This window comes from Musca domestica, unplaced genomic scaffold, assembly GCF_030504385.1.
Source record: "Musca domestica strain aabys unplaced genomic scaffold, Musca_domestica.polishedcontigs.V.1.1 21, whole genome shotgun sequence".
Classification (NCBI taxonomy): Eukaryota; Metazoa; Arthropoda; class Insecta; order Diptera; family Muscidae; genus Musca; species Musca domestica.
The window spans coordinates 12,723,609-12,751,433 of NW_026712258.1; the positions used below are offsets into that span (position 1 = coordinate 12,723,609).

A 27,825-nucleotide genomic window follows, 5' to 3' on the forward strand; every position below is an offset into this window, starting at 1 on the left:
ACATGGACAGACGGACTGACATGCATAAATCAACTCAGAAAGTGATTCTATGGAGATCCTCAAAAGTAACTATAGGTCTATCTCGCTTCCTTCTCGATGTTACAAACAAATGCACAAATGTAGGGTATAATTAAAATAAAGAGTGATTTGTTAAGAGCTTGATAACTTAAAAAAAAAAAAAAAAAACGCATAAAATTTGCAAAATCTCATCGGTTCTTTATTTGAAACGTTAGATTGGTCCATGACATTTACTTTTTGAAGATAATTTCATTTAAATGTTGACCGCGGCTGCGTCTTAGGTGGTCCATTCGGAAAGTCCAATTTTGGGCAACTTTTTCGAGCATTTCGGCCGGAATAGCCCGAATTTCTTCGGAAATGTTGTCTTCCAAAGCTGGAATAGTTGCTGGCTTATTTCTGTAGACTTTAGACTTGACGTAGCCCCACAAAAAATAGTCTAAAGGCGTCAAATCGCATGATCTTGGTGTCCAACTTACCGGTCCATTTCTTGAGATGAATTGTTCTCCGAAGTTTTCCCTCAAAATGGCCATAGAATCGCGAGCTGTGTGGCATGTAGCGCCATCTTGTTGAAACCACATGTCAACCAAGTTCAGTTCTTCCATTTTTGGCAACAAAAAGTTTGTTAGCATCGAACGATAGCGATCGCCATTCACCGTAACGTTGCATCCAACAGCATCTTTGAAAAAGTACGGTCCAATGATTCCACCAGCGTACAAACCACACCAAACAGTGCATTTTTCGGGATGCATGGGCAGTTATTGAACGGCTTCTGGTTGCTCTTCACTCCAAATGCGGCAATTTTGCTTATTTACGTAGCCATTCAACCAGAAATGAGCCTCATTGCTGAACAAAATTTGTGGATAAAAAAAGCGGATTTTCTGCCAACTTTTCAGGGCCCATTCACTGAAAATTCGACGTTGTGGCAGATCGTTCGGCTTCAGTTCTTGCACGAGCTGTATTTTATACGGTTTTACACCAAGATCTTTGCGTAAAATCTTCCATGTGGTCGAATAACACAAACCCAATTGCTGCGAACGGCGACGAATCGACATTTCACGGTCTTCAGCAACACTCTCAGAAACAGACGCAATATTCTCTTCTGTACGCACTGTACGCATTCGTGTGGTTGGTTTAATGTCCTATAAAGCAAACTGAGTGCGAAACCTGGTCACAATCGCATTAATTGTTTGCTCACTTGGTCGATTATGTAGACCATAAATCGGACGTAAAGCGCGAAACACATTTCGAACCGAACACTGATTTTGGTAATAAAATTCAATGATTTGCAAGCGTTGCTCGTTAGTAAGTCTATTCATGATGAAATGTCAAAGCATACTGAGCATCTTTCTCTTTGACACCATGTCTGAAATCCCACGTGATCTGTCAAATACTAATGCATGAAAATCCTAACCTCAAAAAAATCACCCTTTATTACAAATAATACAATGATTTTTGAACTGATCTCAAGCCAAAATAAAGTTATAAGAACTTTTATGCAACAGCGCTGGATTCTCGTTTTAAGAAAACCTGAAATGAAAAGTATTTCCTTTATATTTTTTTACGTTTGTCATATCTTTTTTTCTGTACAAGATTTCATTTTACATTTTCCTAGAACAAGAATTGAGGCCCAGGTCAAAAATAAAAACAAGATTTCATTGGAGGAGTTTTAGGTTGACTTAGATCGATTCTGACCCTACGCTCCTTTGTTCTTTTCCGAAGAAGCCAGCCGTTGACTTAAGCCAGTCAAAAAAGCGATTTAAAAGCATGGTAAAAGAATACGGGTTGTCGCATCGGCACAGCTGCTGAACTATCAAACCATTTTGGAATTGCAATTTTTGAATGAAAAATTATTCAAGTTTGTAAAAATTGCTAAAAAATGCATATCATAACAATCTCCGATTGGCGTCGTATTGGAACTTATTTTTAAAGAAACATTTAACAATTTTTGACATATCAATGTTTCCGAAAGTTAATGCTTCTACCTGTATTCTACTATTCTTCTGCTTCTCGTAAAATAAGAGAGGAGTTTTAGGTTGACTTAGTTCGATTTCTGACCCTAATTTATACTATTTACCATACGCTATAGAAGCCAACCGATGGCTTAAGCCTGTCAAAAAAGCGTTTTATGTATTCTCACCCAAGACTCGTACAAGTGGTGCGTTTGTGGGACAAACGTAAATACAGGAGTTTGTCATGAACACATGTTTTTCTATGGAATGGGATGATATTCGAAATAAAAAATTTAAAATCAGTTGCTTTGGACTGTAAGAATATTGCACCGTCTGTAGGAATATTGTACAATAACAGGAGGTAGAATAAAGCATGGCAGAAGAGTACAGGTAGTCGCATCGATACAGATGCTAGCTGTTAAACCTACGATTGGCGTCGTATAAGACAACATTTACAAATCGACTTATTTTTGGAAAAGCATTTAAACATTTTTAAATCATAAATATTCCCAAGCGTCGATGCATCATCTACCTGTATTCTTCTACCATGGAATAAAGCTACTTCCTATTTTGTTTCTTTTGGTGCCCTCATTTTGTAAAAAACATATACATTAGGTATGTCTGGTTACCCTCAAATTCGTAACAATTGTTACAAATTGTTACTGGAAGAGAGCGGTCGGAGAGAGACATTTTGAGAGTTTGCAAATTCTTGCTGGCCAAATTTCTTCCTGCAAACACTTGCAACTCTTTTTCTTCTCATTCAATCAGATGTTTTCTATTGTTTGTTTATTTCTTTTTGTGCTTCAAATTTGAAAATATGCTCTTTTGGAATTAGCAAGACTAATTGTTTTTGGAGAACAACTTTAGAAAATGTGAAAAACGTAAATATTAATATGTAATAAAAAAATAAAAAAGACTATTTCCAACATTTTTAGGCAAATGCCATTAGCAACACGTTTAAAGGATTCCGAGGAAAATTTATCATTCTTTTAATGCTCATATTTTTATGTTATTGCTAATTTATTTTTATTTATAAAACTTGTAAATTGGTGCTACTTCCTTTCCTTTAATTCTTTTAATGGGATACAAATAGGTTTGTTTTGACAAATCAGCTGATTAGTTGCAAGTTTCTGCAGGAATACCGTCTGTTTACTTTTCGCATTTTCCTTACAAAAGAGAATAAAACCTTACCTACCTACCTTAATATTTCAGAAAGATGTTGCTGGACAATTCAAATCTGAACCGATTTAAATATAATTTGGCAAATTTATTCTTGTTCCAAATTCCATTATGCATCCCAATTTTGGAGACTGCATCTGTAATCGACGAATTCTGATTACGATTCTGATGATGCTATATCGCCAGGAATTTCAAAATTGTATAAAACATATGTTACTGTCAGGCGTTGTTGTAGTATACTTGGTAATTTTCAGGGAAATCTGTGCAGCGGATTTGGAGTCCATAAATTACAAACAAACATACTAACACTTTCCTCTTTTATAGATATAGAAGAAGAAGAATATGCGAACACAAGCAAGAAGGCTGGAAATACATAAAGAGCATATTTGGCTGGCTTAAGTCATCGGCTGGCTTCTTCGGAAATGAACAAAGGAGCCTAGGGCCAAAATCGAACTAGGTCAACCTAAAACTCCTTTGTTCATTTACGAAGAAGCCAGCCGATGACTTAAGCCAGCCAAATATGCTCTTTATGTATTTCCAGCCGAATTGTATTTTGATATTACAATTGAACCACAAGAAGGTTGATAAAAAAAGTTAAACATAACAAGTAAAAAAGCTGTAAGTTCGGTCGGGCCGAACTTGGAATACCCTCCAACATTTGGAACGAATTTGGCAATTCTCAAAAACAATAAAATCCGTTAAAATTTTAGAAATACCGAATGTAGCCGTTATATTAGGGTCAATACGACGACATTGACCTGCATAGGTAATATTTTTTCATAAGCCATTGCAATATTCAAATGCGAAACTTAGAAAAAAAATTGGTGAATAATGTAACCACAGTCATCAAAATACCGATTATCGGGAGGTACTATAATATGGGGGCTATACGAAGGCGTGGACCTGCACAAATAATTTTCTGTCCTAGGATTTAGTATTCATTGCGAACTTCAAATACCAAATTTGACTCAATCCCGGTGAATAATGTCGCTAAAATCATTAAAATACCGAATATCGGGAGGTACCTTTGTATGGGGGCCATACGAAGACGTTGACCTGCACATACAGTTTTCCTTCTTAGGCTGTAGTATCCATTACGAACTTCAAATAGAAAATTCGAAACATTTCCGGTGAATAATGTCGCTTAAATCTTAAAAATACCGAATATCGGGATGTACCGTTATACGGGGGCTATACGAAGATGTGGAACTGCATAGACGATGTTCTGCCTTAGGCTGTAGTATTCATTACGAACTTTAAACACCAAATTTAAAACCATTTCGGTGAATAATGTCGCTAAAATTATCAAAATACCGAATATAGGGAGGCACCAATATATGGGGGCTATACGAAGGCGTGGACATGCTCAAACAATTTTCAGTCTTAGGATTTAGTATTTATTGCGAACTTCAAATACCAAATTTAAAACAATTCCGGTGAATAATGTCGCAAAAATCATCAAAATACCGAATATGGCCTACTGTCAAAATATACATGTGTGCAAAATTTTAGCCTTCTATCTCAATTCGTTCGAAAGATAGCGTGATTACAACAGACAGACGGACGGACAGACAGACAGACATGGCTATATAGTCTTAGAATTTTACGCTGATCAAGAATATATATACTTTGTTGGGTCTGACATGAGTATTTCGAGGAGTTACATACGGAATGACAATATTAATTTACCCTCCATAGTATGGTGGAGAATATAAAAAGGACCTCTTCGATTCCCTTTATTATTCTTCATTTACATGCCAGTTGCACAAATCTTTTTTGATTTAAAAAGTTTCATTTTTCATTGGAAAACTTTAAAATAAAAGTGGTTTTTGTCGTAACATGTGACTAAAATGTTGATTCAAACAACCCTTTCATACCTTCGAACATGTGAGTCGATTTGAATAGCAATGTCATCGACATAAAAATCCTTTCTTAGATGCAAATAAAGTTAGTGACCATTCCCATTATGTATATTGTTAATGTTGATAAGAAATGCAAGTGTACTTGTCTGCGAAAAAAACGTTGGTGTGGTCGAATGGGATGTACTCTATTATAAGGCTGATGTTTTGAGATTCAAAATAGATTCTTATTTTTTGGCAATACCACAAAATACCAATAGAAACGCTTCATGCCTAACATAATCACCACTCTGAAAAAAGAGATTAATCCTTACAGTTACACATTTGTTAATCTGGACATGTAGTAAGCTTTGCATACCACCTGTACTATGATGTACTGTAGTGACCGTGATCGAAGAGATAAAAGAAAATATTTAAAATTCCATGCAAGTGTTTGAACAACAACGAATAGGGTTACAACTTGGTCAGTATCCAAATCGTTGTGGGTTGATATGACCGTCCTGAAGATGGTGATGATACGTTTGTATGAATAAATAAATAATTTGTGCATGCTTGGATGACTTTATTCCTGCTATTGCCTTTGAAGGATAATAGCGATATCAAGGATATAAAAGCGTTAATCTACAGGTTAGGAGTCTTTTTCTCCTCAGCTTTGACTCGGAGCAGTTGTGTCAGTAAATTTAGTTCAAACATAGTTTGAATTAAGTCTGTGTGATTAAATAAATAATAAAAGAATAAAAACAAGTAAAAGATTTCTTCAATTTTTGAATGTCTTTGCTAGACTTTGGAACGGAGATGATTGATAGTAAATCGAAGGAAAAAATGCATTATAAAGTGCATTTCCATGTGCTGCTGTTTTGTAAGTATACACTAAATACATAAATGTATTGTTTTTATTTGTGTGAATTAATGTGTTTAAAATATTTTAGAAGTTCTTGTAAATCAAGTAAAATAGTGTCAGTCGGTTTTGCTATTTTATGTCCCCAGTTATGATTATTCAAAATGTTGACCCTTTATGGGGGAAGCAGTTGGTCAGTATTAACCAATTCGTATTTGACCTAAGACTGATAAAAATATTACAACGTGCCAGATTTAAACTATATCGACTACTTCCTATACTTTATATGAGATATATGCAAATTTTTGGAAAATGTGACGTATGCGTGAGGTAACAGGTATAGTGGACCGAAGTATTCCATTTTCATACTTCATCTAATAGAGACAAAAATATTGGTATGGGAAAATTTACAAGAAAATCGAACATTCATATCCAATTTTATACGAAATCATAAATATCATATTCATCTCAGGTTTCTGGTTGAGAGAAATATTTAGATATAGCAAGTTATAAAGAATCGCAGATTATGACAGATAATAGTATTGAACATCATTATTCCTTGTAGGTGAGGTGCCAGAAGGGGTTCGCAGATATATATCATCTTCATTACAGATCATGTTAGCAAAAATATTGTGATGTGTGAAATTTGAAGAGAGTTGGATGCTTATCCCGCTTTCTTTGAACGTTTTGTTTTTCAAAAATCTTGAACCCTATATGGGGGAGGCACCAGAGGAAATGGTCCGATCTCTACCATCTTCATAACAGATCTTGTGTTGATAGAAATATTGAGATGTGCCAAGTCTGAATGGAATCGGATGTTAATTTCGCGTTTTATGAGCTTTTGAACTTTTGTGGGGGAGGTATCAGAAGGAGTTGACCGAAATATTCCAATTTCACACCAAATCTTGGGTTAAGAAAAATAATGTGATGTGTGTAATTTGAAGAGAAACGGATGCTTATTTCGAATCATCGTTTTGATTATAAAAAACTTTGACCTTTTGTGGGAGTGGTACTAGAAGGAATGGTCCGATCGCAACCATTTTTTTTACACATCTTGTGTTTATGGAAATATTGTGAAATATTGAGTGCAAACTGAATGGAATCGGATGTTAATTTCGTGTTTTATGAGCTTCGTGAATATTCAAAATGTTGACCTTTTGTGGGAGAGGTACCAGAAAGAGTGGACAGATATATTTCAATTTCACACCAGACCTTGGGTTAGTAAAAATATTGCGATGTGTGTAATTTAAAGGCAATCGGACTCTTACATCATATTTTATAAGAGTTATAATTATTCAAAATTTTGACCCTTTGTGAGGAAGTACTTGATGGAGTGGACCGATATTGTCCATTTTCGCACCTGACCTAGCACTGACGCCAATACTAGGATTTGCAAAGTTGGAGCAAAATCGAATTATCGTTTCTCTTTCTGTGCAAAAAATATATTTTTTGAAAATTTCGACCCTTTGAGGCGGAGGTACCAGAAGGAGTGGACCGATAGTGCACATATCCGTACTCGATCTAAGTTTGACAATAATACTAAGATGTACCAAGTTTGGATCAAATCGGGAGTATTCGAGACTTATCGTGCACACCAACCAGACAGACGGATGGCCGGTCATCGCTAGATAGACTCCAAATGTCCTGAAACGGATTTGCTCCAAATAGACCTAGGTTCTAAAACCGTTATTTCGACTAGGCAAGTCTTGATCGTATAAAATGATATCACATTTTTGGATATTTTGTCAATTGTTCAGTTGGTAATGACCAAGAGGCTGCTCGCAAATGCGCTACATAATATGGTTATTTGCATATTTGCGCAGTGCAAGACAGGCAAACAGTGAACACCAATCTACTATAGGTGACTTATTGAAAACTAACCTTGATCATCATTCCTTATCCATGTCTCTAAGTCGTGAATCCTCAGAAGAATCATTTAATCCAGGTAGTGTATTTAGAATCCTTTAAGATCCTTGATATCCTCGTAAATTTGCATATCCTTGTTGATCCAGCTTGAGTACTTATTACGGTCTCTTGCAACCATAGCTTTGCATATCCTGTAGATTAGCTTGGGTACTTATTAAGGAATCTTGTAGCGGATAATTATCTGTGCAGATCCACGTCTTCGTATAGCGCTTATATAATGGTACCTCCCGATATTCGGTATTTTGACGATTTTAGAGACATTATTCTCCAGAATTGTTTCAATTTTGGTATTTGAAGTTCGTAGTAGGTACTACAGCCTATGACAGAAAATTGTCTGTGCAGGTCCATGTTTTGGTATAGCCCCCATATAATGCTACCTCCCTATATTGGTATAATTTTAGCTACATTATTCATCGATTTTTTTAAGTTTCGCATTTGAATATTTTAATGGCTTATGACAAAAGTTGCCTACGCCGTTCTACGTCGTCGTATATATGGCTACAGTCGGTATTTTTAAGATTTTAACAGAATTTTGTTTGTTTGTTTGTTTTTTTTTTGAAAATTTACAGCTTTTTTACTTGTTTGAACTTTTATGTACTTCATTAACAATTTCATCATTATATATGTAGGTGTGATGTTCATGCAGATATTTACATCCTCGGCAATACCATGTGATTCGTGCGGAAATGAGTGTGCCAGTGCTTGTGGAACGAAGCATTTCAGGTGAGTTTATTTTACATCCATTATTCATATATCACTTACAATATTTTTATTCCCTTGCAGGACCTGTTGCTTTAACTACTTACGTAAACGTACCGATCCGAATGCCATGAAAATGATAACAAATAAACGGCTGATCGATTTCATAATGTTACAAGGACGTGCCATGTACACCCAGAATGAATTGAGTCACGAAAGGCGACAGCAGCAACAACGGGAAATGGAACAGCAACAACGAGAACAAGATCGATTTTTCTCGAGGACCCTGGTACCACTGAATTCCGAACGCCACAATAATACATTACTCTTTGAAGATTTACAAGCCTACTACGACTAAATGCATATCGAAAGGACGCCACCTATCAATTCCCCCATACGACGATGCTGCAAATGATTATGATGAAAATTCCTCTTTGATGACAACGCACCCGGATAATGACGACCATGTTGATGCTAATGCTGAGATGTTTCCTGCATACCCATACCCACACACATACTCATGTTAAACGATTTTGTACAAATATTTTTAGGTGCAACACGCCGCTAATGTTCCCATCAAACAAAAAAAAAAAAAAAAAACTGAAAAAGAAATACAATTTTAAATGATTATTTATTTTTTTGGTATTTAATTGGATGTTTTGTTTTCTTGAGCGGTTACTACAAAAAATTGCATTAAATTCGGTAGAATCGAACATTACCCACTTATTTTTAGTCGGTGTGAGTTAAGGTGAGAGTACATTAAATGCTTTTCTGACTGGCTAAAGTCATCGGCTGGCTTCTTCGTAAAAGAATGAAGGGGCCTATGGCTGAAATCGAACTAAGTTGAACTTAAACTCCTTTGTCCCTCTACGAAGAAGCCACCCGATGACTTAAGCCTTAAAGATTAAAAACGAAAAAAAAAACATCCCGGCCAAACTTTTAATGCCCTCCAGCTTTGGGTAAAGAAAACAGGTTATAAAGAGAGTATTTGAATTGAATCGTAATTCACTTTAAACTACGGATACCAGTAAGACCGTTTGGATAATGCTGTTAAATTTTTCCAAAAACCATGATGTGGGTGAGGGCGTTGTATGGAGGCCATACCTAAACGAGAACCTCCATAGAAAATTTTCTACTTCAAGGATTGTCATTTACCAAATCTTCTTAAATATCAAATTTGAAACAATTTAGTGGGTAAATGTGACTAGGATTATCAAAATACCGAGTATCGGTGGGTATCGTTATATGGGTGCTATAGGAAAACGTGAACCTAAATAATCAATGTTCTTCCACCAGAGCTAGAACCCATTATGAACTACAAATTCCAACTTTTAGACAAATCTGTGCAAAAATGTGCCAAAGGACCAAAAAGGATCTATACTAAAACGTGGATCTATTTAGATAATACTCTAAAGGGTAAAGTACTCAGAAGGAACTCCTTCTTGTGTGGATTTGAAGACAATTCCATTGAAAAATTTGTCTGAAATCATAAAAATACCGAATATCGGGGGGAACTGTTATATGCGGGCTATACTATATCACGGACCGATATAGCCCCTTTTTCAAAGTTGACCTGCCTACAGACAAAAGACTGATCTGTGAAAAATTTTAGCTTCCCGTTTTTATTCGTTTTGACTCTAGCGTGATTAAAACAGACGGACGGAGTGGGAAGGCCTAAATCGTCTTAGACCATATATACTTTGTTCTGATGAAGGGTATGTCTTAAATGATTATTTCGATCAGTTACAAACGGAATAAGGGAGTTAATATACCCTACATACTATATATGGTGGAGGGTGTTAAAATTTGGTGAATAATGTATCCAAAATCATGAAAATTCCCGTATATTATCGGGAGTTACCGTTATATGGGGGCTATACTGCACAGACAATTTTCTGTCATAGGCTGTAGTATTTATTACGAACTTCATATACCAAATTTGAAATCTTTCCGATTAATAACGTCACTTAAATCAACAAAACACCGAAAATAGGGAGGTACCATTAAAGTGGGGGCTATACCAAAACGTGGACTTACATGGCTCATTTTCAATACCAAAAGTCCTGCAGACATAGTATATATTTGAGTAAAATTTTATCAACCTACTTCATTTCGTTAGGAAGCTAGAGTGATTTCCACAGAAGGACAGGCCGATGGACATCGCTAAATCTACATAGAATTTAATGCTGATCAATATATAAATTGTGGGGTCTAAAATTATATTTCGAGGAGTTACAAACGGAATTACAATTTTATTTTTTTTACTCAAATGTATATTATGTCTGCAGGACTTTTGGTATTTGAAATGGGCTATGAAGACGTGGACTTACTTCGTATAGCCCCCATATAACGGTACCTCCCAATATTCGGCATTTTCATGATTTTAGCGTCATTATTCACCGGAAATGTTTCAAATTACGTATTTAGAGTTCGTAATGGGAACAACAGTCTGTGACAGAAAATTGTCTATGCAAGTCCAGTTCTTCGTGTAGGCCCCATGTATCAGTACCTTCTTATATTCGGTATTTTGACGAGTTTAGGTACAATACCCATCGAAATTATTTGAGATGTCGTATTTGAAGTTTGTAATGGATGCTATAGCCTATGACAGAAAATTGTCTATGCTGGTCCAGGTCTTCGCACAGCTCCGATATAAGGGGACCTCCCCATATACGATATTTTGATGACTTTAACAACATTATTCACCGTTTATTTCAAGTTTCGAATTTGAATATGGTAATGGCTTATGACAAACAATGCCTATGTAGGTCAACGTCGTATAGACCCCAATATAACGGCTATAATCGGTATTTTTAAAATTTGAACAGAATTTTTTAAGGATTTTATTTTTTGAAAATTTCCAAATTCGTTCCAAATGGTGGAGGGTATTCATAGCTCGGCCCGGCCGAACTTACTGCTTTTTATCTTGTTTGTATTCTTACCGACAGTCATTCCCTGACTGGGTCGTTATACTGCTGCTTTGGTTTATCGGTAAATTTAGTTCTCAATGAGTTTTTCTTTTATTAATTTTTGTGGTATTGTTATATTATTTGAGACCATGACCTACGGCTGATTCCACCAGCAATACTCTGTTAATGTTTGTGATAATTATAAAAACATTTATAAATGCATATTTTCAGTTCATTGTCTCTGTATATAAATTAAAACATTTGTCAAATGTGTCATTCTAGAGGGCGTAACATCTAATTTATAAATAGAGTAGGTTTTTCACACGTCAAACATTTGACACAATACGAGTATGTATCAGCATGAATGCACTGAGCATATTTGCAATATCAAAATAAGCACAGCGATTCAAAACATTCGAGAAGGGTCAAATGTGGTATGAGTCTTTGTGTGGCAAAACATTCGGAAAATCCAACCGTCATCTAGCTGTTCTTATCTGACGGGCAGTGAGCAAAATGCTGGCGCTTGCATTATTCAATCGATCGCCGGTAAACAGAGAACGCAATGAGAATTTAAAAACTCTGCTGAGAATAGAATAATTCATCCATTTTTTTCTCCTGTACACCAAATCCCAAAGCAATTAAGGTGAGAACACATATAAAGATGAGAATATATAAAATCGTTTTTGTTTTTGATTGGTTTAAGTTATCGGCTGACTTCTTCGTAAAAGAAGAAAGAAGCGTAGGGAGAACAAGAATAAATTAAGGGCCGAAATTAATCTCGGTCAACCTAAAGCTCCTCTGTCTTTTACGAAGAAGCCAGTCTAAGTCATCAACCAATCAAAATCAGTCAATTTTTTCGATATCGGGCTGAACTTTTAATACCCTCTACCATTTAGAAGGAAATTGAAGATTTTCAAAAAAAAAAAAAAAACCGTAAACTACCACTACCAAAACTACTACTTAATCGAAAACCGTTATATGAGGACTATACGAAGAAGAGAACCTGCTTATGAAATTTTTTGTCATATGCTGTAGAACCCATTACGAACTTCAAATACGAAATTTGAAAGAGTTCCAGTGAATAATGTCGCAAAAATCATGAAAATACCGAAGTGCCGTCATATAAGGCCTATACGAAGACGTGGACCTGCATAAGAAATTTTTTGCCATATGTTGTAGTACCCCTTAAGATCTTCCAATAAGAAACTTGAAACAATTGCAGTGAATAATGTCCAAAAAAATCATGAAAATACCGACTATCGGGAGGTACTGTTATATGGGGGCTATACGAAGCCGTGGGCCTTCATAAGAAATTTGTTGCCATAGGTTGTAGTACCCATCAGGATCTTTCAATACGAAATTTAAAACGATTCCGTTGAATAATGTTGCTGAAATCATCAAATATTTCGAGTAGTTACAAACGGAATGACAAAGCTAATATACCCTCCATAGAATGGTAGAGGGTATAAAAATCGGTTGTAGTAAAAATTTCTTCCTTCTTGCAGTTTTGGAACAGACCACAGCCAGCCATAAAAGCTCTTTATGTGCCTGCACCTTTAAGCCAATCAAAAAACCGTTTTATGTATTCCCACCTTTACTTAGAACAGGAATTGAGGCTCTGCTAACACTTTTGTTTAATATTCGCAACTTCTGCCACTTCAGTGTTTGTATTTATTTTTTTGAAACAAATGTATAAAAACAAAATCATTTCAAAATCAATTATTTTTAGAAACGTTAAATGGAGAGCACGTGTAGAAGTGGTTAACTGGTTTTTTTTTGGAAAGAATAAAAATATAATATAAATGATATTTTTAAAGAGAGCAGACATAGCTTAAAGGTAAGAGTGCATAGATGAATTTTTTTGTTGATATTGTGCAAAATGCTTGACGTTTCATTCATATTTCGTGATTACAATATTGCGAGAGAAGTGTCAAATTAACAACTTTGTTGCATGTGTTGTTAGTAAATTTAAAGTCACAAGACTCTAGCTTCGGAGTTGTATTTTTGAAACAAATTTTTACATTGTATATAATAATGCGTTAGCTGTATCAGTCCCATGATTTAAGCTCTATTCCGACTCGGGGCCAGTTTGGTTTAGTCCGAATCTTAGGCGTTTTCGTAAAAATTTCAAAGAATGTAATACCTACTTGATAATATTTAAAGTCTTATTTGAATTATTTAAGAAAAATGAAAAATACATTTTTGAAGAATCCTAAAAATGTTTATAAATTTGTAAATTCAGAACGTAAAGTTCGCGAATTTCTTAGTAGCATGAAACTTGGCTGTTGGAAATCTGGGCACCACCCTAATATAGCAAATTTGTTTGCAGAGATTTTTTCATTCTGTTCTAAGCTTTTATCTGATTATTACGGTAATTACAATTATTAGTAGATTAAATTATTTTCGCAAATTAGTTTCACTGTATTGTTAAGAAGTTGTAGTTCCCCTACTGCTGCTGCTGGGGTTTGCATTTTAAATTCATGTGTATATGAACTTTACTCACCCTAACCACTATATTCAATGGTTCTTTGGGATCTGGTTATTTCTCTCAAATATGGTGGTCAAGTTTTATTATTCCTTATCCTAAATCTGATAATATAAGTGACGTCGAAAATTAAAAGGGTATTACAAAACAAGTAAGCGAAAACTACAGTCGAGCGGGGCCGACCGTTGAATACCCTACAACACTATAATAAATGATACAGTTTATATAGGCGAGATACTCGAAAGGTTTCGTTCTCTAATTTTCGAACAATAGCAACTTAAACTAATTTGCTCATTTCCAATTTATTGGTAGATGTTGCACGTAAATGGTCTTCCTAGATCTGGAACCAATATTTCCCAAAGACCTATAATCTTTCAGAAATGGCAAAAGATTAACATTTATTATTGACATTTGACTATATTCTTCAACGAAATCAGCCTTAACGAAATAGTCAGAAGTGCGTCTTTCCTGTATTTGTGAATTCTCCAAAAAGTCACTGGAATGGATATTTTCGTATTTTGTCTACAAAAAAATATGAGAAAATATTACAAAATCAATATTTTCATCTTTAGAGAGATGTTTTTATGCGATTTTTTTAGATGTTTTTTCTTTCCTGCCAAGAGACAATTTTGAGTTAATGAGAACTGTCGAAATCAGTTCAGCCGTTCTCGACATATAAGAGATCTTTCAAGCATATCTTCTTTGATAGACATCTATATCGCACATATTTTGCTATATATCCGATTTGATGGATGTTAACATCAATGTAAAGATCAGAAGTAACCTTGTCATGACTTTGTGATTTCGCCGGGAGTTAAAATATTCGCGGTTTAATGAAAAATTTTGAATTTTTTCAACACAAAAGATATGGTCTATTTTACCCGCTAAATATTATCCGGTGACCACCCAAATTGATAGGCTTCTTCCCCGCCCTAAACTCTAGCTACATGCGAAATTCCGTGTCGATTGGTCTATAATTGCGACCTGTATAGCTACTGCAAAATCCAACATTTTTTCAGTATTTGGTCCATTTCAACCCCTAAACATTTGGCGATCATCTCCAAAAGAAATAGGCTTCTATTCTGACCCTAACCCCACCTTCGTGCAAAATTTCGTAAGGATCGGGTCATAATTGCGACCTGTAGCGTGATTACAAATTAACATGGACAGACGGACAGACGGACGGACGGACATACATAGCTAGATCGACTCAGCTCGGCGAGCTAGGAAGATCCATATATGCTTTCCTATATGGGAAACCAATATTTCGAGGTGTTACATAAATTCTGGCCCAATCAAACTTATAATACCCCCAACACATAGTGTTGTAGGGTATAATTAGCTGTACAAAAAGATATTGGTCCATTCCATTAAGTACTTCCCCCACAAAGGGTCAAAATTTGGAATAATTTCAACTCATGTAAAATGAGATGTAAGAGTCCGATTGTCTTTAAATTAAACACATCACAATACCTTTATCAAATTAAGGTCTGGTGTGAAGATGGTAGAGATCGGACCATTCCTTCTGGTACCTACCCCACAAAGGATCAACATTTTGAATAACCTAAACGATCATAAAACCAGTAAAGAAAGTCTTAAAGTCGGGCGGGGCCGACTTTATGATACCCTACACCACTTTGCTAATTTAGTAGAGCTCGACATAACAATAAAAGTTTTTATGGGAGAATTCAATCATACACGCTATGATTATAATTATAATTTAAAGTTCAAAGGACTAAATATGCCGAAGCATTTGCATCTTTTAAATTCGGACTTGTATTGCCCATTTGGTGCAAAAATAATTTGAAATCAGATATATATGGGAGCTATATCCAAATCTGAACCGATCTCGATAAAATTTGGCAAAAATATTTCTGAGCTGTATTTGATATATTTTGCTGTGGGTAACAAATACTAGAAATCGGATGAACAATATATATGGGATCTATAGCCATATCAGAACCGATCTTCACCAAATTTGACATACTAGCTTCTGGACTCAATTCGTTCGTAAGTGCCAAATTTTAAATATTAGACGTTTGGTGCACAATCAAAGGTAAATCGGACGAAGTTATATATGGGAGCTATATCCAAATCTGAACCGATCTCGATAAAATTTAGCAAGGGTATTTCTGAGCTATATTTTATATATTTTCCCAAATATTGTTGTTACAGAGTGCATATTACGGCTGCGGAGGACAAAAATAACAAATCGAATGAAACATATATATGGAAGCTCTAGCTATATCTGAACCGATTTCGATCAAATTTGGTATACTTATTTTCAGGCCTAAATTGGTTGTATGTGCAAAATTCCATACTATTCGGGCTGTTATTACACGTTTGGTGCACAATAAAAGACAAATAGAACGAAGATATATATGGGAGCTATATCTAAATTTTTACTGATTATCTCCAATTTCAATAGAGTTCGTCCTTGGACCAAACAAAAGCTTTGTGCGAAATTGCATCTCAATTGGATAATAAATGCGACCTGCATTTTGTTCACAAGAATCAGAGGGCTGCAACGAGTATGCAAAAATTCAAGCATACTCGGTTTCTTACATGATTTTTGTTGATGCAGTCGTTTAGTTTGATCTGAATGAAATGACCGTTTTCGCTTCTGATCGAATCGAACGCTCAGTTTGAATCACTTCACTCACAATCAAACATGAGCGTTCGAGACGGTTTGATGTGTTCAGCAACATGAGTTGATCGAACACATGAATGTAAATGAGCAATCACAACCGTGATTGTCTTCTTTGAATCGAGTTCGCTCAGCGACATTGTTTATTCAACCATTTAATCAAGTTGGGACAGTTTATTTTGACTTTTTTAATATTTGAAATGGAAGAATATTGTGATAGTGCGACCGAAATTGTTGCAAGTAGAAACTACACAGGGGTAGGTAAACGAAATGGTCGAAGTTTGTGAAAAATCTTGACCAATATTGTAAAATAAAAAAATATTTAAACATTTTTAGTTTTCTAAAAACCAATGATGTGTTTCATTATTAAAAAATTTAATTTTGTTTTTTTATACCCTCCACCTTGGAAAGGAGGGTATATTAACTTTGTCATTCCGTTTGTAACATCCCTAAATATTCGTTTTAGACCCCATAAAGTATATATATTCATAATCAGCATAAAATTCTAAGTCGATTTAACGATGTCCGTCTGTCTGTCTGTTGAAATCACGATACAGCCCACATTATTTGACGTAGAGCTCCAAAATTTAGCAGAGCTATTTGCATTGTGTCTAGGATGGTTGGTATTGAAAATCAGATATATCGGTCCACGTTCTGGTATAGTCCCCATATAACGGTACCTCCCGATATTCGGTATTTTGATGATTTATGCCACATTTTTTCACGGATTTGTCTTAAAATTGGTATTTGTTGGTCATTGCGGGTCCCTGAGCGTGTGGCAAAACATTGCATGTATAGGTCCACGTTGTGATATAGCCCCCATATAAAGGTACCTCCCGATATTTAGTATTTTAGTTTTTTTTACCACATTTTTTCACCGATTTGTCTAAAAATTGGTATTTGTGGGTCATAATGGTTTCCAGCTCCGGTGGCGGAACATTGCATGTATGGGTCCATAATTTGGTATAGTCCCCATATAACGGTACCTCCCGATATTCGGTATTTTGATGATTTATGCCACATTTTTTCACGGATTTGTCTTAAAATTGGTATTTGTAGGTCATAGCGGGTCCCTGAGCGTGTGGCAAAACATTGCATGTATAGGTCCACGTTGTGGTATAGCCCCCATATAAAGGTACCTCCCGATATTTAGTATTTTAGTTTTTTTACCACATTTTTTCACGGATTTGTCTGAAAATCGGTATTTGTTGGTCATAATGGGTTCCAGCTCCGGTGGCGAAACATTGTAATTATAGGTCCACGTTTTGGTATAGCCCCCATATAACGGTACCTCCCGATATTCGGTAATTTGATGATTTTTGCCACATTTTTTCAGGGATTTGTTCGAAAATTGGTATTTGTTGGTCATAATTGGTTCCAGCTTCGGTGGCGAAACATTGCATGTATGGGTCCATGATTTGATATAGCCCCCATATAACGGTACCTCCCGATATTCGGTATTTTGATGGTTTTTGCCACATTTTTTCACTGATTTGTCTAAAAATTGGTATTTGTGGGTCATAATGGGTTCCAGCTCCGGTGGCGAAACATTGTAATTATAGGTCCACGTTTTGGTATAGCCCCCATATAACGGTACCTCCCCATAATCGGCATTTTAATGGTTTTTGCCACATTTCTTCTAATGTTTCTTTTACCCTAAGGTGGAGGGTATTAAAAGTTTGGCCCGGCCGAACTTAATGTTTTTTTACTTGTTTTTTTATCAAATAAGTTACTGAAGTCTAGCATACCAAAAACCCAAATAAAATGAAAAATTGTAGGCTTATTAAATATAATTTGTACCAATTTCTTTAATAGGGACATCTTTTAGTTATGAAATCCTTAGTAAAATTACAATCATGATTTCGCTCAAATTCGAACATTTGTGTTTTAATCAAATCAAATCACTCACTTAACTAGGATAAATAAAACTGATCAGACTCATCATAGATGATCGACCCGTTATGAACAATTCATCATAAGTTCGTAAACAAATAACTCATGTGAGCTGTTTGATTACGATCACAAAACTTCGATCAATACATGTTTGATCACAACTTTTTCGTTTGGCTTGAGTAACTCGAATGAACATGTTGCATCTGACCGACTGATTGAGTTTGATTGTATTTCCACTGTGTGTGATCAAGCCTACTCAATCATACATGGACAGACGGACTGACATGCATAAATCAACTCAGAAAGTGATTCTATGGAGATCCTCAAAAGTAACTATAGGTCTATCTCGCTTCCTTCTCGATGTTACAAACAAATGCACAAATGTAGGGTATAATTAAAATAAAGAGTGATTTGTTAAGAGCTTGATAACTTAAAAAAAAAAAAAAAAAAACGCATAAAATTTGCAAAATCTCATCGGTTCTTTATTTGAAACGTTAGATTGGTCCATGACATTTACTTTTTGAAGATAATTTCATTTAAATGTTGACCGCGGCTGCGTCTTAGGTGGTCCATTCGGAAAGTCCAATTTTGGGCAACTTTTTCGAGCATTTCGGCCGGAATAGCCCGAATTTCTTCGGAAATGTTGTCTTCCAAAGCTGGAATAGTTGCTGGCTTATTTCTGTAGACTTTAGACTTGACGTAGCCCCACAAAAAATAGTCTAAAGGCGTCAAATCGCATGATCTTGGTGTCCAACTTACCGGTCCATTTCTTGAGATGAATTGTTCTCCGAAGTTTTCCCTCAAAATGGCCATAGAATCGCGAGCTGTGTGGCATGTAGCGCCATCTTGTTGAAACCACATGTCAACCAAGTTCAGTTCTTCCATTTTTGGCAACAAAAAGTTTGTTAGCATCGAACGATAGCGATCGCCATTCACCGTAACGTTGCATCCAACAGCATCTTTGAAAAAGTACGGTCCAATGATTCCACCAGCGTACAAACCACACCAAACAGTGCATTTTTCGGGATGCATGGGCAGTTATTGAACGGCTTCTGGTTGCTCTTCACTCCAAATGCGGCAATTTTGCTTATTTACGTAGCCATTCAACCAGAAATGAGCCTCATTGCTGAACAAAATTTGTGTATAAAAAAAGCGGATTTTCTGCCAACTTTTCAGGGCCCATTCACTGAAAATTCGACGTTGTGGCAGATCGTTCGGCTTCAGTTCTTGCACGAGCTGTATTTTATACGGTTTTACACCAAGATCTTTGCGTAAAATCTTCCATGTGGTCGAATAACACAAACCCAATTGCTGCGAACGGCGACGAATCGACATTTCACGGTCTTCAGCAACACTCTCAGAAACAGACGCAATATTCTCTTCTGTACGCACTGTACGCATTCGTGTGGTTGGTTTAATGTCCAATAAAGTAAACTGAGTGCGAAACCTGGTCACAATCGCATTAATTGTTTGCTCACTTGGTCGATTATGTAGACCATAAATCGGACGTAAAGCGCGAAACACATTTCGAACCGAACACTGATTTTGGTAATAAAATTCAATGATTTGCAAGCGTTGCTCGTTAGTAAGTCTATTCATGATGAAATGTCAAAGCATACTGAGCATCTTTCTCTTTGACACCATGTCTGAAATCCCACGTGATCTGTCAAATACTAATGCATGAAAATCCCAACCTCAAAAAAATCACCCTTTATTACAAATAATACACTGATTTTTGAACTGATCTCAAGCCAAAATAAAGTTATAAGAACTTTTATGCAACAGCGCTGGATTCTCGTTTTAAGAAAACCTGAAATGAAAAGTATTTCCTTTATATTTTTTTACGTTTGTCATATCTTTTTTTTCTGTACAAGATTTCATTTTACATTTTCCTAGAACAAGAATTGAGGCCCAGGTCAAAAATAAAAACAAGATTTCATTGGAGGAGTTTTAGGTTGACTTAGATCGATTCTGACCCTACGCTCCTTTGTTCTTTTCCGAAGAAGCCAGCCGTTGACTGCTGCTGCTGAACTATCAAACCATTTTGGAATTGCAATTTTTGAATGAAAAATTATTCAAGTTTGTAAAAATTGCTAAAAAATGCATATCATAACAATCTCCGATTGGCGTCGTATTGGAACTTATTTTTAAAGAAACATTTAACAATTTTTGACATATCAATGTTTCCGAAAGTTAATGCTTCTACCTGTATTCTACTATTCTTCTGCTTCTCGTAAAATAAGAGAGGAGTTTTAGGTTGACTTAGTTCGATTTCTGACCCTAATTTATACTATTTACCATACGCTATAGAAGCCAACCGATGGCTTAAGCCTGTCAAAAAAGCGTTTTATGTATTCTCACCCAAGACTCGTACAAGTGGTGCGTTTGTGGGACAAACGTAAATACAGGAGTTTGTCATGAACACATGTTTTTCTATGGAATGGGATGATATTCGAAATAAAAAATTTAAAATCAGTTGCTTTGGACTGTAAGAATATTGCACCGTCTGTAGGAATATTGTACAATAACAGGAGGTAGAATAAAGCATGGCAGAAGAGTACAGGTAGTCGCATCGATACAGATGCTAGCTGTTAAACCTACGATTGGCGTCGTATAAGACAACATTTACAAATCGACTTATTTTTGGAAAAGCATTTAAACATTTTTAAATCATAAATATTCCCAAGCGTCGATGCATCATCTACCTGTATTCTTCTACCATGGAATAAAGCTACTTCCTATTTTGTTTCTTTTGGTGCCCTCATTTTGTAAAAAACATATACATTAGGTATGTCTGGTTACCCTCAAATTCGTAACAATTGTTACAAATTGTTACTGGAAGAGAGCGGTCGGAGAGAGACATTTTGAGAGTTTGCAAATTCTTGCTGGCCAAATTTCTTCCTGCAAACACTTGCAACTCTTTTTCTTCTCATTCAATCAGATGTTTTCTATTGTTTGTTTATTTCTTTTTGTGCTTCAAATTTGAAAATATGCTCTTTTGGAATTAGCAAGACTAATTGTTTTTGGAGAACAACTTTAGAAAATGTGAAAAACGTAAATATTAATATGTAATAAAAAAATAAAAAAGACTATTTCCAACATTTTTAGGCAAATGCCATTAGCAACACGTTTAAAGGATTCCGAGGAAAATTTATCATTCTTTTAATGCTCATATTTTTATGTTATTGCTAATTTATTTTTATTTATAAAACTTGTAAATTGGTGCTACTTCCTTTCCTTTAATTCTTTTAATGGGATACAAATAGGTTTGTTTTGACAAATCAGCTGATTAGTTGCAAGTTTCTGCAGGAATACCGTCTGTTTACTTTTCGCATTTTCCTTACAAAAGAGAATAAAACCTTACCTACCTACCTTAATATTTCAGAAAGATGTTGCTGGACAATTCAAATCTGAACCGATTTAAATATAATTTGGCAAATTTATTCTTGTTCCAAATTCCATTATGCATCCCAATTTTGGAGACTGCATCTGTAATCGACGAATTCTGATTACGATTCTGATGATGCTATATCGCCAGGAATTTCAAAATTGTATAAAACATATGTTACTGTCAGGCGTTGTTGTAGTATACTTGGTAATTTTCAGGGAAATCTGTGCAGCGGATTTGGAGTCCATAAATTACAAACAAACATACTAACACTTTCCTCTTTTATAGATATAGAAGAAGAAGAATATGCGAACACAAGCAAGAAGGCTGGAAATACATAAAGAGCATATTTGGCTGGCTTAAGTCATCGGCTGGCTTCTTCGGAAATGAACAAAGGAGCCTAGGGCCAAAATCGAACTAGGTCAACCTAAAACTCCTTTGTTCATTTACGAAGAAGCCAGCCGATGACTTAAGCCAGCCAAATATGCTCTTTATGTATTTCCAGCCGAATTGTATTTTGATATTACAATTGAACCACAAGAAGGTTGATAAAAAAAGTTAAACATAACAAGTAAAAAAGCTGTAAGTTCGGTCGGGCCGAACTTGGAATACCCTCCAACATTTGGAACGAATTTGGCAATTCTCAAAAACAATAAAATCCGTTAAAATTTTAGAAATACCGAATGTAGCCGTTATATTAGGGTCAATACGACGACATTGACCTGCATAGGTAATATTTTTTCATAAGCCATTGCAATATTCAAATGCGAAACTTAGAAAAAAAATTGGTGAATAATGTAACCACAGTCATCAAAATACCGATTATCGGGAGGTACTATAATATGGGGGCTATACGAAGGCGTGGACCTGCACAAATAATTTTCTGTCCTAGGATTTAGTATTCATTGCGAACTTCAAATACCAAATTTGACTCAATCCCGGTGAATAATGTCGCTAAAATCATTAAAATACCGAATATCGGGAGGTACCTTTATATGGGGGCCATACGAAGACGTTGACCTGCACATACAGTTTTCCTTCTTAGGCTGTAGTATCCATTACGAACTTCAAATAGAAAATTCGAAACATTTCCGGTGAATAATGTCGCTTAAATCTTAAAAATACCGAATATCGGGATGTACCGTTATACGGGGGCTATACGAAGATGTGGAACTGCATAGACGATGTTCTGCCTTAGGCTGTAGTATTCATTACGAACTTTAAACACCAAATTTAAAACCATTTCGGTGAATAATGAATACCGAATATGGCCTACTGTCAAAATATACATGTGTGCAAAATTTTAGCCTTCTATCTCAATTCGTTCGAAAGATAGCGTGATTACAACAGACAGACGGACGGACAGACAGACAGACATGGCTATATAGTCTTAGAATTTTACGCTGATCAAGAATATATATACTTTGTTGGGTCTGACATGAGTATTTCGAGGAGTTACATACGGAATGACAATATTAATTTACCCTCCATAGTATGGTGGAGAATATAAAAAGGACCTCTTCGATTCCCTTTATTATTCTTCATTTACATGCCAGTTGCACAATTTTTTTTTTTTGATTTAAAAAGTTTCATTTTTCATTGGAAAACTTTAAAATAAAAGTGGTTTTTGTCGTAACATGTGACTAAAATGTTGATTCAAACAACCCTTTCATACCTTCGAACATGTGAGTCGATTTGAATAGCAATGTCATCGACATAAAAATCCTTTCTTAGATGCAAATAAAGTTAGTGACCATTCCCATTATGTATATTGTTAATGTTGATAAGAAATGCAAGTGTACTTGTCTGCGAAAAAAAACGTTGGTGTGGTCGAATGGGATGTACTCTATTATAAGGCTGATGTTTTGAGATTCAAAATAGATTCTTATTTTTTGGCAATACCACAAAATACCAATAGAAACGCTTCATGCCTAACATAATCACCACTCTGAAAAAAGAGATTAATCCTTACAGTTACACATTTGTTAATCTGGACATGTAGTAAGCTTTGCATACCACCTGTACTATGATGTACTGTAGTGACCGTGATCGAAGAGATAAAAGAAAATATTTAAAATTCCATGCAAGTGTTTGAACAACAACGAATAGGGTTACAACTTGGTCAGTATCCAAATCGTTGTGGGTTGATATGACCGTCCTGAAGATGGTGATGATACGTTTGTATGAATAAATAAATAATTTGTGCATGCTTGGATGACTTTATTCCTGCTATTGCCTTTGAAGGATAATAGCGATATCAAGGATATAAAAGCGTTAATCTACAGGTTAGGAGTCTTTTTCTCCTCAGCTTTGACTCGGAGCAGTTGTGTCAGTAAATTTAGTTCAAACATAGTTTGAATTAAGTCTGTGTGATTAAATAAATAATAAAAGAATAAAAACAAGTAAAAGATTTCTTCAATTTTTGAATGTCTTTGCTAGACTTTGGAACGGAGATGATTGATAGTAAATCGAAGGAAAAAATGCATTATAAAGTGCATTTCCATGTGCTGCTGTTTTGTAAGTATACACTAAATACATAAATGTATTGTTTTTATTTGTGTGAATTAATGTGTTTAAAATATTTTAGAAGTTCTTGTAAATCAAGTAAAATAGTGTCAGTCGGTTTTGCTATTTTATGTCCCCAGTTATGATTATTCAAAATGTTGACCCTTTATGGGGGAAGCAGTTGGTCAGTATTAACCAATTCGTATTTGACCTAAGACTGATAAAAATATTACAACGTGCCAGATTTAAACTATATCGACTACTTCCTATACTTTATATGAGATATATGCAAATTTTTGGAAAATGTGACGTATGCGTGAGGTAACAGGTATAGTGGACCGAAGTATTCCATTTTCATACTTCATCTAATAGAGACAAAAATATTGGTATGGGAAAATTTACAAGAAAATCGAACATTCATATCCAATTTTATACGAAATCATAAATATCATATTCATCTCAGGTTTCTGGTTGAGAGAAATATTTAGATATAGCAAGTTATAAAGAATCGCAGATTATGACAGATAATAGTATTGAACATCATTATTCCTTGTAGGTGAGGTGCCAGAAGGGGTTCGCAGATATATATCATCTTCATTACAGATCATGTTAGCAAAAATATTGTGATGTGTGAAATTTGAAGAGAGTTGGATGCTTATCCCGCTTTCTTTGAACGTTTTGTTTTTCAAAAATCTTGAACCCTATATGGGGGAGGCACCAGAGGAAATGGTCCGATCTCTACCATCTTCATAACAGATCTTGTGTTGATAGAAATATTGAGATGTGCCAAGTCTGAATGGAATCGGATGTTAATTTCGCGTTTTATGAGCTTTTGAACTTTTGTGGGGGAGGTATCAGAAGGAGTTGACCGAAATATTCCAATTTCACACCAAATCTTGGGTTAAGAAAAATATTGTGATGTGCGTAATTTGAAGAGAAACGGATGCTTATTTCGAATCATCGTTTTGATTATAAAAAACTTTGACCTTTTGTGGGAGTGGTACTAGAAGGAATGGTCCGATCGCAACCATTTTTTTTACACATCTTGTGTTTATGGAAATATTGTGAAATATTGAGTGCAAACTGAATGGAATCGGATGTTAATTTCGTGTTTTATGAGCTTCGTGAATATTCAAAATGTTGACCTTTTGTGGGAGAGGTACCAGAAAGAGTGGACAGATATATTTCAATTTCACACCAGACCTTGGGTTAGTAAAAATATTGCGATGTGTGTAATTTAAAGGCAATCGGACTCTTACATCATATTTTATAAGAGTTATAATTATTCAAAATTTTGACCCTTTGTGAGGAAGTACTTGATGGAGTGGACCGATATTGTCCATTTTCGCACCTGACCTAGCACTGACGCCAATACTAGGATTTGCAAAGTTGGAGCAAAATCGAATTATCGTTTCTCTTTCTGTGCAAAAAATATATTTTTTGAAAATTTCGACCTTTTGAGGCGGAGGTACCAGAAGGAGTGGACCGATAGTGCACATATCCGTACTCGATCTAAGTTTGACAATAATACTAAGATGTACCAAGTTTGGATCAAATCGGGAGTATTCGAGACTTATCGTGCACACCAACCAGACAGACGGATGGCCGGTCATCGCTAGATAGACTCCAAATGTCCTGAAACGGATTTGCTCCAAATAGACCTAGGTTCTAAAACCGTTATTTCGACTAGGCAAGTCTTGATCGTATAAAATGATATCACATTTTTGGATATTTTGTCAATTGTTCAGTTGGTAATGACCAAGAGGCTGCTCGCAAATGCGCTACATAATATGGTTATTTGCATATTTGCGCAGTGCAAGACAGGCAAACAGTGAACACCAATCTACTATAGGTGACTTATTGAAAACTAACCTTGATCATCATTCCTTATCCATGTCTCTAAGTCGTGAATCCTCAGAAGAATCATTTAATCCAGGTAGTGTATTTAGAATCCTTTAAGATCCTTGATATCCTCGTAAATTTGCATATCCTTGTTGATCCAGCTTGAGTACTTATTACGGTCTCTTGCAACCATAGCTTTGCATATCCTGTAGATTAGCTTGGGTACTTATTAAGGAATCTTGTAGCGGATAATTATCTGTGCAGATCCACGTCTTCGTATAGCGCTTATATAATGGTACCTCCCGATATTCGGTATTTTGACGATTTTAGAGACATTATTCTCCAGAATTGTTTCAATTTTGGTATTTGAAGTTCGTAGTAGGTACTACAGCCTATGACAGAAAATTGTCTGTGCAGGTCCATGTTTTGGTATAGCCCCCATATAATGCTACCTCCCTATATTGGTATAATTTTAGCTACATTATTCATCGATTTTTTTAAGTTTCGCATTTGAATATTTTAATGGCTTATGACAAAAGTTGCCTACGCCGTTCTACGTCGTCGTATATATGGCTACAGTCGGTATTTTTAAGATTTTAACAGAATTTTGTTTGTTTGTTTGTTTTTTTTTTTTGAAAATTTACAGCTTTTTTACTTGTTTGAACTTTTATGTACTTCATTAACAATTTCATCATTATATATGTAGGTGTGATGTTCATGCAGATATTTACATCCTCGGCAATACCATGTGATTCGTGCGGAAATGAGTGTGCCAGTGCTTGTGGAACGAAGCATTTCAGGTGAGTTTATTTTACATCCATTATTCATATATCACTTACAATATTTTTATTCCCTTGCAGGACCTGTTGCTTTAACTACTTACGTAAACGTACCGATCCGAATGCCATGAAAATGATAACAAATAAACGGCTGATCGATTTCATAATGTTACAAGGACGTGCCATGTACACCCAGAATGAATTGAGTCACGAAAGGCGACAGCAGCAACAACGGGAAATGGAACAGCAACAACGAGAACAAGATCGATTTTTCTCGAGGACCCTGGTACCACTGAATTCCGAACGCCACAATAATACATTACTCTTTGAAGATTTACAAGCCTACTACGACTAAATGCATATCGAAAGGACGCCACCTATCAATTCCCCCATACGACGATGCTGCAAATGATTATGATGAAAATTCCTCTTTGATGACAACGCACCCGGATAATGACGACCATGTTGATGCTAATGCTGAGATGTTTCCTGCATACCCATACCCACACACATACTCATGTTAAACGATTTTGTACAAATATTTTTAGGTGCAACACGCCGCTAATGTTCCCATCAAACAAAAAAAAAAAAAAAAAAACTGAAAAAGAAATACAATTTTAAATGATTATTTATTTTTTTGGTATTTAATTGGATGTTTTGTTTTCTTGAGCGGTTACTACAAAAAATTGCATTAAATTCGGTAGAATCGAACATTACCCACTTATTTTTAGTCGGTGTGAGTTAAGGTGAGAGTACATTAAATGCTTTTCTGACTGGCTAAAGTCATCGGCTGGCTTCTTCGTAAAAGAATGAAGGGGCCTATGGCTGAAATCGAACTAAGTTGAACTTAAACTCCTTTGTCCCTCTACGAAGAAGCCACCCGATGACTTAAGCCTTAAAGATTAAAAA

The 27,825-nt window shown here is 35.5% G+C and overlaps 2 protein-coding genes across 2 annotated transcripts; both read left to right on the forward strand.

Moving 5' to 3' along the window:
• The first annotated feature begins 5,660 nt into the window (after window positions 1–5,660).
• LOC101899698 (trissin) lies at window positions 5,661–9,063 on the forward strand. Its single transcript, XM_020037666.2, has 3 exons — window positions 5,661–5,864; window positions 8,399–8,492; window positions 8,553–9,063. The coding sequence occupies exons 1-3, from the start codon at window positions 5,774–5,776 to the stop codon at window positions 8,824–8,826; spliced, it is 459 nt and encodes a 152-aa protein (XP_019893225.2). The 5' UTR covers window positions 5,661–5,773; the 3' UTR covers window positions 8,827–9,063.
• A 15,040-nt stretch (window positions 9,064–24,103) lies between these two features.
• Window positions 24,104–27,503, forward strand: LOC131802461 (trissin-like). The gene is made up of 3 exons (XM_059122808.1): window positions 24,104–24,307; window positions 26,844–26,937; window positions 26,998–27,503. Exons 1-3 carry the CDS (start codon window positions 24,217–24,219, stop codon window positions 27,269–27,271), a joined length of 459 nt encoding a protein of 152 aa, XP_058978791.1. The 5' UTR covers window positions 24,104–24,216; the 3' UTR covers window positions 27,272–27,503.
• The last annotated feature ends 322 nt before the right edge of the window (window positions 27,504–27,825 follow it).

Excerpts from the sequence above, each read along its gene's own strand:
- LOC101899698 (XM_020037666.2), top strand. The coding sequence starts at position 5,774 with ATGTCTTTGCTAGACTTTGGAACGGAGATGATTGATAGTAAATCGAAG. Across the intron at positions 5,865-8,398 it reads TTTCCATGTGCTGCTGTTTT|GTGTGATGTTCATGCAGATA; the intron begins GTAAGTATACAC and ends TTATATATGTAG. Across the intron at positions 8,493-8,552 it reads TGTGGAACGAAGCATTTCAG|GACCTGTTGCTTTAACTACT; the intron begins GTGAGTTTATTT and ends ATTCCCTTGCAG.
- LOC131802461 (XM_059122808.1), top strand. The coding sequence starts at position 24,217 with ATGTCTTTGCTAGACTTTGGAACGGAGATGATTGATAGTAAATCGAAG. Across the intron at positions 24,308-26,843 it reads TTTCCATGTGCTGCTGTTTT|GTGTGATGTTCATGCAGATA; the intron begins GTAAGTATACAC and ends TTATATATGTAG. Across the intron at positions 26,938-26,997 it reads TGTGGAACGAAGCATTTCAG|GACCTGTTGCTTTAACTACT; the intron begins GTGAGTTTATTT and ends ATTCCCTTGCAG.